Below are 16919 nucleotides of genomic sequence, written 5' to 3'. Positions count from 1 at the left end.
CCCTGTTTCGGTTTGCATTTTTGGTTGTCTTGGCTACTGTAGTACAAACTGCTGAAAAAATTAATGCTGATAATGCTGGCTCCAACAGAAAGATGTCAGCATTAAGTTTTTCAACAGTTTGTGCTACAGTAGCTCTTCTGTGGGACTAGACCATATGGGCTAACCTTCATGACCCATGTGAATGAATGAGCCTTTGACACCCATGATCCCGTTGCTGGTTCACCGGTTGTCCTTCCTTGGACCATTTTTGGTAGGTACTAACCACTGCATACTAGGAACACCCTACAAGATGTGCCATTTCAGAGATGCTCAGACCCAGTCATCTATCCATCATAATTTGGCCCTTATACAAGATGCTCAGAGCCTTATGCTTGCCCATTTTTCCTGCTTCCAACACCTCAACTTCAAATTATATACTGCTAAGTTAAACAGATATGTCACAGCATTGCTGTTTACTTGTGAACCATACCTTGACTTCTATGCCAAACTCCACGTCAGAGCACTGAATCTTTTTGACTGGTATGACATTTAGTTTTGTCTTATCCAATTTGTTAAAATAAATTTCAATTTAAACTGGTTAAAATTTTTTTTTTAATCTAAAATTCACAAAATTATCAAGCTCTGGGACACCTGTGATGCTGACCTCTTCTGCTCTTGGACCTGCCTGTTCCATCCTGTTGCCCTATATATGGCTAGAGTCTCATTGCATTACTCCTATGGAGGATGTCCCCTATATGGGCAGTCAAAAGACACACTTGGAAGATGGCTCTGGACACTTACAGTTTTGCTGTGATGGCTGAGAACTATAATTGCCATGATAACTTTAGGACTGCATTTGTCATAGACAGTTTTGCACTCCATCAAGGAATAGTTGATAACTTTTTAACAAAACAGACTTCATGCGAAACCTATAATAAATTTCCTGGTTGCACAATTGTACTTTGTGACTATATAGGACACAGTTATAGAAGCAAGTTATTTATAATCATGCTGTCTGTTATCACCCAAATGAGGATGGGTTCCCTTTGGAGTCTGGTTCCTCTCAAGATTTCATGTCGTCTGAATGAGTTTTTCCTTGCTACTGTTGCCACAGTCTTGCTCATCAGGGCTAAATAAACTTATTAGGGATAAAATTAGCACGTTTAAAATCTTTAATTTTCTGTAAAGCTGCTTTCCGACGATGTTTGTTGTTAAAAGTGCTATACAGATAAATTTGACTTTGTAACCACACAGTCATTCAGACACAGAAGAGTCAATCTCCTATACAACATGGTTAAGTAGGTATTTTATGAAATATTAAAGTCAGCATGAATGTGTATCACTCACATGTGTACCCTGTCTCTTGCTCGAACTCAGCTTGGATTGGCCCCAGCTTTCTCCATGACCCTGATGGATAATGGGGTATATATTAGAGATGCCAGTCCAGCACAGGGCTCTATTCACACACACTTTGACACCTAGAGGTAATTTACAGTTGTGCTTGAAAGTTTGTGAACCCTTTCGAATTTTTTATATTTCTGCATAAATATGACCTAAAACATCAGATTTTCACACAAGTCTTTAAAAGTAGATAAAGAGAACCCAGTTAAACAAATGAGACAAAAATATTATACTTGGTCATTTATTTATTGAGGAAAATGATCCAGTATTACATATCTGTGAGTGGCAAAAGTATGTGAACCTCTAGGATTAGCAGTTAATTTGAAGGTGAAATTAGAGTCAGGTGTTTTCAATCAATGGGATGACAATCAGTTGTGAGTGGGCACCCTGTTTTATTTAAAGAGCAGGGATCTATCAAAGGCTGATCTTCACAACACATGTTTGTGGAAGCGTATCATGGCATGAACAAAGGAGATTTCTGAGGACCTCAGAAAAAGAGTTATTGACGCTCATCAGGCTGGAAAAAGATTACAAAACCATCTCTAAAGAATTTGGACTCCACCAATCCACAGTCAGACAGATTGTGTACAAATGGAGGAAATTCAAGACCATTGTTACCCTCCCCAGGAGTGGTCGACCAACAAAGATCACTCCAAGAGCAAGGCGTGTAATAGTCAGCGAGGTCACAAAGGACCCCAGGGTCCTAAGCAACTGAAGGCCTCTCTCACATTGGCTAATGTTAATGTTCATGAGTTCACCATCAGGAAAACACTGAATAACAATGGTGTGCATGGCAGGGTTGCAAGGAGAAAGCCACTGCTCTCCAAAAAGAACATTGCTGCTCATCTGCAGTTTGCTAAAGATCACACAGACAAGCCAGAAGGCTACTGGAAAAATGTTTTGTGGATAGATGAGACCAAAATAGAACTTTTTGGTTTAAATGAGAAGCGTTACGTTTGGAGAAAGGAAAACACTGCATTCCAGCATAAGAACCTTATCCCATCTGTGAAACATAGTCGTGGTAGTATCATGGTTGCTAAAGATCATGTGGACAAGCCAGAAGGCTATTGGAAAAATGTTTTGTGGACGGATGAGGCCAAAATAGAACTTTTAGGCTTGCCATCATTGATGGAACAATTAATTCTGAATTATACCAGCGAATTCTAAAGGAATATGTCAGGACATCTGTCCATGAACTGAATCGCAAGAGAAGGTGGGTCATGCAGCAAGACAACGACCCAAAGCGCACAAGTCGTTCTACCAAAGAATGGTTAAAGAAGAATAAAGTTAATGTTTTGGAATGGCCAAGTCAAAGTCCTGACCTTAATCCAATCGAAATGTTGTGGAAGGTCCTGAAGCGAGCAGATCATGTGAGGAAACCCACCAATATCCCAGAGTTGAAGCTGTTCTGTACAGAGGAATGGGCTAAAATTCCTCCAAGCCGGTGTGCAGGACTGATCAACAGTTACTGGAAACGTTTAGTTTCAGTTATTGCTGCATGGGGGGTCACACCAGATACTGAAAGCAAAGGTTCAAATACTTTTGCCACTCACAGATATGTAATATTGGATCATTTTCCTCAATAAATAAATGACCAAGTATAATATTTTTGTCTCATTTGTTTAACTGGGTTCTCTTTATCTACTTTTAGGACTTGTGTGAAAATCTGATGTTTTAAGTTATATTTATGCAGAAATATAGAAAATTCTAAAGGGTTCACAAACTTTCAAGCACCACTGTAGTGTAGCCAATCCACCTATTGGCATATTTTATGGAGGAAACTGGAGAACCTAATGGAAACCCACATGGACATGGGAAGAACATGCTGAACATAAACAATAACCCAAGCTTAGGATCAAACCAGGGATGCTGGTGCAATGAGGCAGCAATACCATGTGCTGTGCCACCATGCTGCCCCTATTATACCCAGGCATCCCTTTCAAGGTGCTAGTATCCATCCATCCATTGTCTATACCACTTATCCACTGCAGGTCGTGTGTGAGCTGGAGCCGGCTAACACTGTACAAGAGGCAGGGTACACTTTGGACAGGTCGCCAGTTTATTCTGGGGTTAGCATAGAGAGATAGACAGCCATTCACACCCATGGACAATTTATAGAAGTCAGTTGACTAAATCTGCATGTTTTTGGACTGTGGGAGGAAACTGGAACACCTAGAGCAAACCCACACATGCAGGAAGAGAACATGAAAACTCCAAACAGAAAGGTACAAACCCGAAACCTGCTTGCTGTGAAGTGACAGTGCTAACCACTGCACCACCGTGCTGCCCTATTATGAGCACTCCCAATGTATTTCATAACTTGGCACCTATGTATACAGTTAATTGATTTTAAATATAGTTGTAATAATTTACAATAATAAACGTACAGTAAGTGTGGCAAAATTAAGCTTTCCTTCCACTTGTGAAAAGAATTCATTACGCAAAGCTTTTACTCGAACACAGTGCACACTGAAGATATCTGGTGGCTAAAAGGATAAAATGCAGCTAGTAATCTACTCCATGCTAGTGGAAGCTAACAAATCTGTACATACAAAAGCATTGAAAAAGTTTTTTTTTTTTTTAATAACACAAAATAATGCTGTCTTAAAAACCCTACTTGCTCAACCCTATCCACATCAACCCCCACAGATGCACCTTTTCCTCCAAGGCAGTTCCAAGGCTGGCTCAGAGCCCATGCCTAATTTTGAACCAGTTTGTGTTTTGACAACCAAAGAACTGGCTCTCACACCACTTTTTGACAAACAGGGAACAGGTTCTTGAACCAGTTCCATTCAGGATTCCTTGAACTTTGGTGCCAGCTATTGAACCAACCCACATTTTGACCAGTTTTGAGTGGAACCATTGTCATCAAGGATGCATCATGAATGGAGGATATTGCACAATTCACAATGGGAGTAAACAGTAGTAACAAGATGGTGGAGAGCATTGATTACCCCTGAGCTTTTGTTCTGTTCTTGAAGATATTTGTTTCCATTCCATTTTTTCTAAATATATATCGTTTTCCATTGTGTTTTCCACTGCTGTGCTCTGCTTCCTTTCCAAACTGTAGCTAGAAAAAACAGCTATATTTTGGTTCCAGCTGGGAACCAACTTTTCAGATCCTAACCCAATTTATATTTGGTCAAAATTCTCTGAATGGTTCAAAATTTGGTCTGTGAACCAGAATGGAATCCGTTCCCTGTTGGTAGAAAAGGAGTATCAGCCAGGAAAACTGGTTCCAGAGTAGCACCAACTCTTTGCTAGTCTAGAACCAAGAACTGCTTATGTCGGAGGCTAGGGCTGAGATTAACGTGACCAGCTAAAACTCTTTGACCATCATGTTTAAAAAGCCAGAGCTAGTGTAGTGTCTAGATTGACTAATTCAAAGAAGAAGAAGAAAAAAGGAGATAATGTAGTCCATCATTGTTGTTGTGCTTGTTGCTAGTGGTGTTAGCAGGGCTGAGTACTGATGCTAGCATAGCAGGCCAACAGTTCTAGTGGCACTAGTGTGGATGGCTAGTGGTGCTAGAAAGGTGGGCTAGCAGCTGGGAAAGCAGATACGTATACAGTGAGCAATGGCTCTCTAACCTGTGGAAGGTTTGCAAGTTGAACCAGTCCAGAACTAGCACCTGGTTCATGTTGGTGGAAAGGGGTAGAGGTAACCAGCCAGCCATTTCCTATTATTTCATCTACAAGGCTCATGCACTGCAAGACTTGAGGGTGTGACAGTGCTTGTTGATTTTGCCAATGACATTATTGACCATTTCATGTCAAAATAAATTGTTGATAATGATGACCATAAAACTTGAAAATATTTTTTAAAAACAGATTATTGATACTTATACAGCTTTTTCAGTAGCTGATTTCAGCTGAGTTTTTTTAATGGAATCTGGCACAAAAAGTATTTTTTAATCAATTTGGGATTATGTGCAGAAAATTGTAAAGATATAGGCTCATGCAGAGATGTGCTGCAATGAGAATGTCAAATAGTCTATAGAACAAATCAAGATATTGATTTATGTTAAATTTATGTTGCTTGAAAGTGATTATTTTACATATTAGATTTTCCTTAAAACCAGCCTTAAATTGACTGTCTATACGTGTACTGCTACTTCCTGTGACCATTTTCTCACAAAACCTTGATGCCCTGCCCACTGAAAGATGTTAATTATTTCAGAAAGCTGATTGGTGAAGCATAATAAATACAGCTGATTTCAGTGAGACCAGGATTGCTATGTGTTAAAAGGACACTTACAGTGCTAGTCAAACAGGTCTCACAATCAAGCAATCATGTGTTTCTTTTGGCTGGGGTTTGTCCTAGTAACTGTAAATGTGGTGTTGGCCCAAAAAGGTAATGAACTAACTGTGAAGCTGTATTTGTCCAATTTTATACTAATTGGATATTTGATTATGCTAGTATTTGATGTTGGATATCTTTTCTTGCATTTAATTTGTAGATGTTCAAGTAAAATGTGGAAAAGACTCCCTTGTAGTCATGTGGAAGGTTATTGAAAACCTGGCTGAAACACCCTTTGAGCTTCTACTGGGTGATTGCTTTCCTTTGAAGTTCTCATCTACAGCTGATGGAGGACGGGAGGCAGTTTTCCACTATCATTTTTCTGACTGCCATTTCAGACAAAGGGTACATGTGAACTTTTTGTAAATATTTTTGATGCCTAAAATGTGGTAGTCAAATGGAATGACTCTTGCCCCACCAGGAAACGCCTGAGAAGCTGATCTATGAAAATGAACTGACTTTTAGGCTGTTATCAAAGTCAAATTCTTCAGTGATTGTCTACCCTATTAAGTGTGTTGCTGAAAGGTAAGCTTGCAAGTCACTCTTGCTGAGAAAATGGTTTTAAAGGATTTGAAATGAAATATTTTAATCATGTAGCGCATGGGTTTTAAAACTGGCTTTAGCTGTGCCCTGACTGAAGGGGTATTAATTTACTTGTTTGGCTGCACCTCTACCAAATATTCTGGGGTGAAGCTTTGAATATAGATGGGAATCCTTCAAATGCTGACCTTTTAATTGTTGGTGACCTAATTAACTATTAAATGCACTGCTGAGTGTGTGCAACTTTTAGGCCTTTTCCAGTTGTGAAGCCTGCTGTTGGAGTCTTACAAGGTCAAGGAGAGTTGACTTTTCATTTGGATCTTTTGAATGGTATGTTGACTGAACTTGTTTTTGTAGTTGTAAACACAATTCTTTGTTTAAATGTCTGTTCCTTTTATTCCCAAACAGATGATCTAAGTGGTCTGGCATTATCCAACTCCTTTCCTCTTGGTTCCATGATTAACATTCGTGCTTCAGTAATGCAGCAAACTCATCAGTCCCTAATGATCTATCTGGAAGAGTGTGTTGCTTCGAACACCCTAGTACTTGAACCACAGTCACTGACCTATCCTATAATTAATAAGGGGTATGTGGATTAAATGTCTAATGTAGCACAATGATTTACAAAAATGAGGATGCTCTCTGTGACTGCTAATTTCTCCTCCCCAGATGTCTTGTGGATGGAAAATCTGGGTCCTCTAGTTTCTTGCCAAGAAATCAGTCCTCTTCACTTGTGCTTCAACTCCAAGCCTTCAAATTTGCAGCAGAGCAAGAAGTGGATGCATCCACATTGGTGTGTGCTGCTTTTATATGCAAAATATAAATAAGATTTGTTTGTGCATGAATACGGACAGGGTGGATTGGCAACAGGTAGCTCTGGAGTTCCTGAGCTGTCTGAAGAGTTCTCATGTCAAATTTGTGTATAGTGCTTTTAAGATGTTGTTGCAGAGCAGCTTTACAAAAAAAAAACCTTTAAACATATGAGCCAAGTTTGGCCCCTGATGAGCAAGCCTGTGGTGATTGTGTCGTGGGAGAAACTCCCTTGGATGATATGAGGGAAGGAGAAGCCCTGAAAGGAACCCATCATTTGGGTGACAACTGATGGCATGATAACTTCTATAATGGTCCTATAGAGTTGCAAAGTACAACTGTGTAACCAGGAAAATCAGTTTTAGCATGGTCTATTTTGAAGACCAGGGTAAAGTAATGACTGAGGATTGCTGTATTAAGCGTGAGCTTAAAACTGGAATACATGCAATTAATGTGGCCTCATGAAACTGGAGTGCTGCCTTTCCTTGATTGTATCAAGGATTCTGCTCCTAATTTTTTTTTTTTTGCATTTCTACCCAGGTGTACATCCATTGCAAACTAGCAGTATGGAACCCAGATGATTTAAATGAAGAAAACAAAGCTTGCAATTATGACAAATCTAGTGGAAAGTAAATATGCCAGACTTATTTTGAAGGTTCAGTCCCTTTTTTTTTTTTTTAAAAGTCAATCTTTGCTCCAGCCTCATAACTTCATTGACAGGTGGGAACTTTTAGATGACCCTTTCCAATCTGATCTATGCAATTGCTGTGATTATGGCTGCAATCAAGAGGCAGTACAGGATTTACAATCAGGTGGGCTATTGATTCCTTTAGTCTGCTGTTATGCTTGTAACCTTGTTGATTTTTATTTATTTTTTTTAAAAAGCCCTAGCGCTCCAAGGACCAACTCGAAGTTCTGTTGTGGGACCACTGCTTTTAACGTCACCTACGGTACTTTTGAGCAACATGTAAAACTTCTTCCATACAGACTCAACTCTTGGAAATGGGCTGAGTATTTAATTGTTGGACCTGATTCAATCAGCCCTTAAGTCCTCTTTCATTCACATTTGTATAGAGTTGTTGCCACAGAAGTGGCTGAAGCTTTTATGATGGGTGTGTGCTGACTATCTTTTTAAACTGACATCTCTGCCCACTGAAAGCCTTTTTCTTGTTTTTCAGGTACTGAATCAAGTTTCAAACCCAGTTGTTCAGCCACATGTTCCCACTGCCTGGTAACTTGGACAAAATAAATGCTTGTTGTGCTACCTGTTGTCTTGAGTATTCTTTACCCCTTACAACTGAACAGGGGTGTAGCTAGGATTTTTCAAAGGGGGGGTCACACACTGACTGGCAGCCTGAGTACATACCTGCAGGTTTGTAAATGAGTACATTTGAGAACACTGTCTTTGCATCATTCTTTCATCTCATGTTGAGAGGTCGGACAATAATTAGGCCAAATCAGCTTTATCTGGCAGTATATAGAGAGCGGCTCAACATCTTACCCTAGTCAACTGATGCAGATTCTCTCTATTCTTATTGTCTTACTGCTTGGTGGCCAAAATGTTTCTAAGTAAAAGGTGTTGTTGATGACAAATGGCAAAGCTGTCAACGATCTTGTCAGTGTTGATTGCTCTGCCATGGAACACACTGTTTTCTTGCTGTTGCATTCCAGAAACCGCATACAACTTTGGAGCCACAAAATGCAACTTTGATGGATATATATAAATAAATTGCTTACCATGGGTGGAATAGTGGTTAGCGCTGTTGCCTCACAGCAAAAAGGTCCAGGGTCGAGCCCTGTGGCCAGCGAAGGCCTTTCTGTGTGGAGTTTGCATGTTTCTCCCTGTGTCCACATGGGTTTGCTCTGGTTTCCCCCACAGTCCAAAGACATGCAGGTTAGGTTAACTGGTGACTCTCTAAATTGACTGTAGGTGTGAGTGTGAATGGTTGTCTGTGTCAGCCCTGTGATGACCTGGCGACTGGTTCAGGGTGTACCCTGCCTTTCACCCGTAGTCAGCCGGGATAGGCTCCAGCTTGCCTGCGACCCTGTAGAACAGGATAAAGCGGCTAGAGATAATGAGATGAAATTGCTTACCTCTGCGCATCGAAAGGAGGAATGTTTTGACATGGTGAACTATTAGCACAAGAGGAAATACTCAGTTTGCATCTAAAAAGACTGCAGCTACACTGGCAGCCTGACCATGCTTTCTAGTGCAATCATGTTGCACTTGCACAGAACTGGGTTTTTGTGCCCAAACCACAGGAAGTCCATACAAGGTTATAGAAACCCTAAGGAGGCTGAGGTGACAATCTAGTTAGAAAAATTAGTGGCTGCTTTTCTAATATTCTTATGTGGCTATTGAAAAAAAAAAAGTACAGTCCAATGGGGGGGGGGGGGGGGTCACGGGCACTGCAGGGCACCCCCCAAGCTACAGTCCTGCTGAGCTCATCCTTTCACCAGCCTTTCCTCACAACTAAGAAATAACTAGCAGGTTGGAAGAAACCTTTGTCACATGTACACTTCAAGCACAGTGAGATTCATCCTCTGCATTTAACCCATCTGAAGCAGTGAACACACACACACCCAGAGCCATAGTACAGTGCCTGGGGAGCAGTCAGGTTAGGCACCTTGCTCAAGGGCACGCCATGTCTTTGAACTGTGGGGGAAACCCATGCAGACACGGGGAGAACATGCAAACTCCACACAGAAAGGCCCCCACCGGCAGCTGGGTTTGAACCTAGAACCTTCTTGCTGTGAGGCAACAGTGCTAACCACTACACCATCACGCTGCTTGTCATGTTACTGAGAAATGTGCAAAAGTGATATTTTGAATAGAAAATGTGTATTCTTATTGTAGCATTCCTGCTGCAGAGTCTCTGTAATGTCCCCTGAGGGGACATGTAGAGTATGTCCTGCAGCACCATGGCCAGCTAAATAAAAAAAAAAAAACCTTTACACCGCCTGTAGTAGTACAGTAGGCCTATATCGGAATGGGTATCAACACTACATGTTGAATTAACATTCGTCCATGCTTCATATTTTACTTTAAGCCCCATGTCTTTCACTACATCCCTAAAATGGTTTTGATTGCATGTGAGCTGTCAACCAGTTACACACAACTTCCATTCAATCCCTTAGCTATCATTCGCTCTGGAGTGTTCAGACTGAAACTTCACAGACGTGTTTAATCCAGCATTCTGTCAATTGTCATGTTTTCTTCAGATGTTATTTATAATTAACAGCAGCGTTAGACTAAATTTCTGTTTGGGTCAGCTCTGTGACAAAGCATAGAGGTCACCAATATAATCAGTCCTAAATTCCCTTGTGCGCGACTATTACATGCTGCACGGTAGTATATTAACCAGCGTCTGTCTAAATAGTTTAAACTAAATTCGTGTATATACGTTTTGGGGACAAATCTTTAAAGATTTTAACTTGGATTTTTATAATACTGCACCTGTAAAAACGCCAGATTAAAGTTTAAATCAAATCCTACATTTTGTGGTGAATAGAGAAACGTCATAGCTGTAGATAGACGGACAGTGCTGTTCAATGTACTACCATACACGTAATATTCGCGCACTAGCAATTTGAGCCTTAAGCTAAAGGTCTGACGAGAAAAGTATTCCTTTGTCCTTGTAGATACAGTGCTGTAAAAGTTAACTTTTTTTTCTTTCTAAAACTGGTCTTGCTTAATAAATACATCTTTTAGCTAATTATTTTTAAATCAGTAGCTGGTTGACTAGCAATCTGCTTTCCTTCTTAATGTTTCATGAATCTCTTTCCACAGGTGGTTTTTCAGAGAGAGAAACAAAATGGACTGGTTTCACTGTAACAACTGCTTTTTGAGGCGAGGCAATAAGTTTGTAGTGTCGAGCTGTGGCCATGTACTTTGTGAGAGCTGCATCAAACCAAGTGAGATAGATATGTGACCTTGGAATGTTTTAGTAAATAGGGGAGAGTGGGGTGAGATGTGCCAGTTTTTACTTAAAGTGACTTTAAAGCGAGGCCATGACAGTAATGCTTCCAACTAAATTATGTACGTATATTTCGGGATGTGGTGCATCCCTGGGAACAATCACTTTGGATCTGAAATATAGTATTTAAGGGTGTATTCAGGCGGCACGGTGGTGTAGTGGTTAGCGCTGTCGCCTCACAGCAAGAAGGTCCTGGGTTCGAGCCCCGTGGCCGGCGAGGGCCTTTCTGTGTGGAGTTTGCATGTTCTCCCCGTGTCCGCGTGGGTTTCCTCCGGGTGCTCTGGTTTCCTCCACAGTCCAAAGACATGCAGGTTAGGTTAACTGGTGACTCTAAATTGACCGTAGGTGTGAATGTGAGTGTGAATGGTTGTCTGTGTCTATGTGTCAGCCCTGTGATGACCTGGCGACTTGTCCAGGGTGTACCCCGCCTTTCGCCCATAGTCAGCTGGGATAGGCTCCAGCTTGCCTGCGACCCTGTAGAAGGATAAAGCGGCTAGAGATAATGAGATGAGATGAGGGTGTATTCACACCTACGTTGTTTGGCCAACCCAAAAGTCTTTTCAGCCATTCAGACCAACCCAAAAGGTCCGGACCAAGGGAAATTTGGTTCGTTTGGTCTGGACCTTTTGGGTTGGTCTGAATACAAACCACCGAACTCTGGTCCGGACCAAACAAGCGGACCGAGACCGAGCTGCAAGGTCGGACTCGGTCCGGACCAAAGGAACCCTGGTGCGGACCTTTTGGAGGTGTGAAAGCAGACCGGACCTAATCCGACAGTTTTGCTTTTTTGTACCGTCGTTTGTCGAGCATTATGGGAAACAGAGTCTTGACACTCCACCGCAAAGCGCAAACACTGTTTTGGTTGTCAAGGGAACCTTACAACAGTCGTTCAGTCATTCAGGCTAGACTACAGAGTACAAAAAATGAGTAGGGGGCAAACGTGGGCCGAGGAAGAAACACGTACCCTTGTGGATGTATGGGCAGATGTCCACATATCTGAGCTTTTGGAGAGAACACACAAAAATGCCGACGTGTTTGCTGTATTCAGTGAGAAAATGAAGGAGAAGGTGTTCACGCGCTCCCCAGAACAATGTCGGCTAAAAGTGAAGAAACTCCGTCAGACCTACATTAAAATCAGGGACATTCTTTCAAAAAGTGGCAGTACTAGCGACTTGCGTGAAGAGCCACAACATGATGTGCGCTCATCAGCGATATCCTCCGTGACTACTTTTGAACTTAACGCTTTGTGCGCGTGTCGTCTCTGACCAATAGCTGAACGACCTCAGGGCGCGTGGCTTTGTTGACAGATTTTGGTCCGCTTACTAAAATGTACAGTGTGAAAGCGAACCGCACCAAAATGAAAAAATAAAAAAAACATTTGGTTCGGACCAAAGCAAGTGAACTATCGAACTATCCTGGTCTGAATACACCCCAAAAAATATAGCTTTCTGAACCTATGGTCATGAGCTTTGGGTAATGACCGAAAGAACAAGATCGCGGATACAAGCGGCCGAAATGAGTTTCCTTCGCAGGGTGGCTGGGCGCTCCCTTAGAGATAGGGTGAGAAGCACAGTCACTCGGGAGGAGCTCGGAGTAGAGCCGCTGCTCCTCCACATCGAGAGGAACCACTTGAGGTGGCTCGGGCATCTTTTTCGGATGCCTCCTGGACGCCTCCCTGGGGAGGTGTTCCAGGCATGTCCCCTCGGGAGGAGGCCCCGGGGAAGACCCTGGACACGCTGGCGGGACTATGTCTCTCGGCTGGCCTGGGAATGCCTCGGTGTTCTTCCCGAGGAGCTGACCAAGGTGTCTGGGGAGAGGGAAGTTTGGGCTTCCATGCTTAGACTGCTGCCTCCGCGACCCGGTCCCGGATAAAGCTGAAGAAGACGAGACGAGACGAGACGAGCTTTCTGAAAAAAAGTGGTCTTGTGGCACAACCACGGGCGCAGATAGAGGGGGGGGATGGGTGGGATTCGTCCCACCCAGATTTAAATTCACCTCGTTCGGTCCCCCCCACTTATAGGAAGGAAAAAATGTCTATGCTGTCTTTCTTTGCATAAGGCAAACCTCACGGGAAAATCAAAAGACTAATTACCATTCGGTTTATTGAGGTGCACAGCAGTCCATACATAGTTGCAACAACTCACATAAAACAAAACAAAGACTGATATTCGGTTGGTTGAGCTGCGCAGACTGCACAGGTTGCGAGCTCGAGCTTGGTTGCTATGGTTACCCACAAGAAGTTTGACAGGCATATCGGGGACAGCTCCTAGTTCAGGTCCCCAACACGGCATGATGAAGGGTGCCAAACCGAAAAGGCAGAAAACGATTGCATCGTTTTTTCAAAAAAAACAACGACTGTAAGTAAACTGTGCCTTACTTTATCATATCACCTTGCAATTTTTTGATAGTCTGTTCAAAGTAATGTCGTAGTGAAAGTAAAATCATACGGAGTAGAGATGCCTTTCTGGTAGCCTCCTTTAGGTGGTAGCCTGTAGATACAGTGCTCAGAAGGCAGTTTTAATGTTTAATCTGGCATTCCCTGCCATAATTTCAGCGAGCATATTGTTTCATAAGGAACATGTAGCACATGAGAGCACCAGACACAGGTGTGCTCTATTCCTACTGTTTATTTATTAGTAGGCCTAAGCTGATGGTTGCAGGGATGAAGGAGTGATGGTTTTTTTGTCTTAGCTGAGTAATGTCGCCACCCTGAGGGCATCAAAGTATATTCCTCGCACAACACATGTTGGGGGTGGGGTTGGGGTTGGTTTGCTGGCAGCTTTGTCCCCCCCAGTTCAAAAAACGTATCTGCGCCCCTGGGCACAACTTGCCCCTGGTGCGGAGTAAGTTGTGCCTTTGGAGAGAATACATTGGGGTAAATTGTGCCATTGATTATGAAGAAGAAGAAACCTTTATTCAATCACATGCACACTTCAAGCACAGTGAAATTCATCCTCTGCATTTAACCCATCTGAAGCAGTGAACACACGCACACACTCAGAGCAGTGGGCAGCCACATCAGAGCGCCCGGGGAGCAGTCAGGGGTTAATAGGGTTGCCACCATTCAGAAATGAAAATAAGGGACGCCCACCACGGCTCCTTGGGGCCATGACCACCACGGGCACGACTCCCATGGGGTGGGGTGTCCGCAGCAGTGGTATGTTTTATTTTGTAGGTGTTTTTAGTAAAGGGGTGATCAAGAAAGCAATTACTCATACTTAAAGCTTGAAATGCTTTATTACCAATGCTGTAAAAATGTATAATGTACAATGAACAACATGGGCAACAATGAACTTTTAAAATATAATCTAAATATATTGAGAACTTAATATCACTGTAAATGAAAGTGCATAACTGTTCTTGGTGTAGGGACTCTCTTTGTGAACCTTGGGGACATTTTTACTTAGAGAGAAAAAAGAGAACAAAAACACAACAATCTGTTTACAGTTTGCTGTGTAGTCGTCTCCACTCACGCTGTCCAGCCAAGGATGTGCCTCTTCCCACTCACGTCTGTATTTTTGTAAGCGTTTACGCTTTTGAGGACGTGGTGGAGTCCCGGGTGCAGCAGACATTTTTAAAAGGCCCGGGTTTTTTGAGCAGCGCCGGTGTGTGTTGTCTGTCTCTAGGCAACCGTGACAGCGCCACACGCAGTGACGCAGGCAGCCAGGCACAGACGCACAGAGCGGGACACAGATTGGAGGGGTTTGTGTCCTGGGTAGATCCCGCAACGTAGTATTTCCTGTTTTATTTTGTTCATTATTGTTAGATTTAGTGTTGATATGTGTGAGACAGACGTGTATTGGACATTTATGAAAATACGGAACAAATCGCGTCCCGTATCGGTTCAATACGGGACACAAGATTTAATTGCCAAATAAAGGATGATTCCGTATTTTACGGGACAGGTGGCAACCCTAGGGGTTAAGTGCCTCGCTCAAGGGCACCTCAGCACAAGGCCGCCCCACATCAAGCTAACTGCATGTCTTTGGATTGTGGGGGAAACCCACACAGACACGGGGAGAACATGCAAACTCCACACAGAAAGGCCCTCGCCAGCCACTGGGTTCGAATCCGGAACCTTCTTGCTGTGAGGCAACCGTGCTAACCACTACACCACCGTGCCGCACCCAACTCCCATGTGTCTGCTCTACTCCTGCTATCGCTCTGAAGTAAAACAGTATATTTTGATCTCAGAAACTGTAATGCTATATAAATGCTAGACGAATTCAGTACAAAACTACTCATTTAAGGTTTATTTAAAGTTATTTTACGGCATCAAAGGCAAATTTTCATACAATCCTATTGCGCCACATGAGCACATCAAAGGTCAATTTTCTTAAACAAGGCCTAGCTCTTCATAAACACATCAGAACAAAGTTGAGTTCCAAATGGAAAAAAATCAGCAATTCTATAGGTAATTTATGACATTGAAGGCCAATGTTCTTAAACAAGGCCTCGTGCCACATGAACACATGTTCAGACCAAAATGACTGCAATTCTCTTCACAGATCTGGCCTACTACATAACATCCCACTTGTCGATGCTACAGGGGAATATAAATTTCTGCTCCCTTCTGGCTGTACCACCAAGTTTTTGTGGTGTAGGTAGTTTCTTATGCGCATCTTCTCTAGGGATGACTCCATCATTTTCTTTGAAAGTGAAGATGGGCTTTCCATCCACAGACCTCTTACGACGTCGCCTTAGAAACTTTGCACTGATGTCGGCACCATCAACCTTCTCAACCAATCCAACGTAGTTGCAGGATTTGATTTTGCCTGCAAAGTTCACATTGACAAAGTCCCCAGCAGACAGATCCTTGTCACCATCATCATCATCCTGGACATCTGAACTCTCATAGTCAGTGATGTCGTTAAGTGGAATGGAAATGTCACTCTCTTCTGAGCTACTGGAGACAATCACTTTCTTTTTTGGTTTGGTTGGTTGGCACAACTTAACCCAGGTCCTTTGGCACAAATCACCCCAACCCCACCATTTTGGAAAAAATGCATCATCCAGCAGGTTTGAGCTAACATCAAGCTAGCTGTATTGACTCATAGTGTAGCTTAAGCCTAGGTCACAACCGGATGTACGATTTTTTGGCTGTGCGATTTTTGGCGTTTCCCAAATCGCTGGGTTTTTTTTGTTCATGGAGAAAGACGCACGTTGGCCGTAAGTTTGTCTTGCAACCTGAAAAAACGTAAGCGCCCGTAGAGTTTGTTTGACATGACAAAGAACCTCTGCGGCCGGTCTGCGGCCAGTCTACGTCTCGAAAATCAGCACGTCACACGCGCGCCCTCCGTGCGTTTCTTGCATTTTTTGCACGTAGACCAGCCGTAGGAGCACGTACGGCCGGTTGTGACCGAGGCTTTACTAAAGCATGTGTGAAATGTTTTCAAACTTGTCTATAACTGTTCAGACAAAACAATCAAAAAACCTTGATCATGGAAATTTTACTTTGCAAGGCAAAAAACAGTTTTTTGAAATTAAATGTGCTTACCTCTCATGGAATGGAGGCTCTCTTCTTTGCAGGATGAGTAAAATGGCTGACTCTTCAAAAATGTGTGGTCACATGACCAATTTCTTCTATGGTTCCCTAGAAACAGGGGGTGGCACAACTTCCCCGCTGGCACATCTCACCCCACTCTCCCATACATTTTTTTTGTTTGTTTGTTAATAGTTCTTTAATCATGGCCATAAAATGTGTTTGTCTCCCAGACACCGATCAAACCTGGACTAAACTGAGTTTAGTTTGAAGATTCTCTATTTAAAATTCAGTTTAATCCAGGACTAGGTTTAATCTGTGTCTGGGCAACCATCCCTATAGTCCTAGAAATAATCCATGATTTTGTGGCGTGATACTTCACATAGTGTTGTAGTCAAGGTCTTAAAGTGCATATCACGGGTAAATTCAGGAG

The 16919-nt window shown here is 42.5% G+C and overlaps 2 protein-coding genes across 2 annotated transcripts in view; both read left to right on the top strand.

Annotated features, from left to right (window-relative positions):
• Window positions 1–5670: 5670 nt before the first annotated feature.
• On the top strand, window positions 5671–8289 carry zp3f.2 (zona pellucida glycoprotein 3f, tandem duplicate 2). The gene is made up of 10 exons (XM_060918762.1): window positions 5671–5731; window positions 5838–6022; window positions 6099–6202; window positions 6468–6547; window positions 6626–6803; window positions 6887–7010; window positions 7568–7656; window positions 7748–7839; window positions 7913–7977; window positions 8206–8289. The coding sequence occupies exons 1-10, from the start codon at window positions 5671–5673 to the stop codon at window positions 8260–8262; spliced, it is 1035 nt and encodes a 344-aa protein (XP_060774745.1). The 3' UTR covers window positions 8263–8289.
• Window positions 8290–10842: 2553 nt separating this feature from the next.
• LOC132887232 (RING finger protein 212B-like) overlaps window positions 10843–16919 on the top strand; it is a 28376-nt gene continuing 22299 nt past the window's right edge. The window contains exon 1 of the mRNA XM_060922742.1: window positions 10843–10942. Within this exon, the coding sequence (XP_060778725.1) occupies window positions 10843–10942 (100 nt within the window). The remainder of the gene's footprint in view (window positions 10943–16919) is intronic.

This window comes from Neoarius graeffei, chromosome 1, assembly GCF_027579695.1.
Source record: "Neoarius graeffei isolate fNeoGra1 chromosome 1, fNeoGra1.pri, whole genome shotgun sequence".
NCBI lineage: Eukaryota > Metazoa > Chordata > Actinopteri > Siluriformes > Ariidae > Neoarius > Neoarius graeffei.
The sequence above is the reverse complement of the archived record's forward strand: the minus strand, read 5'-3'. Positions and strand labels throughout refer to the sequence as shown.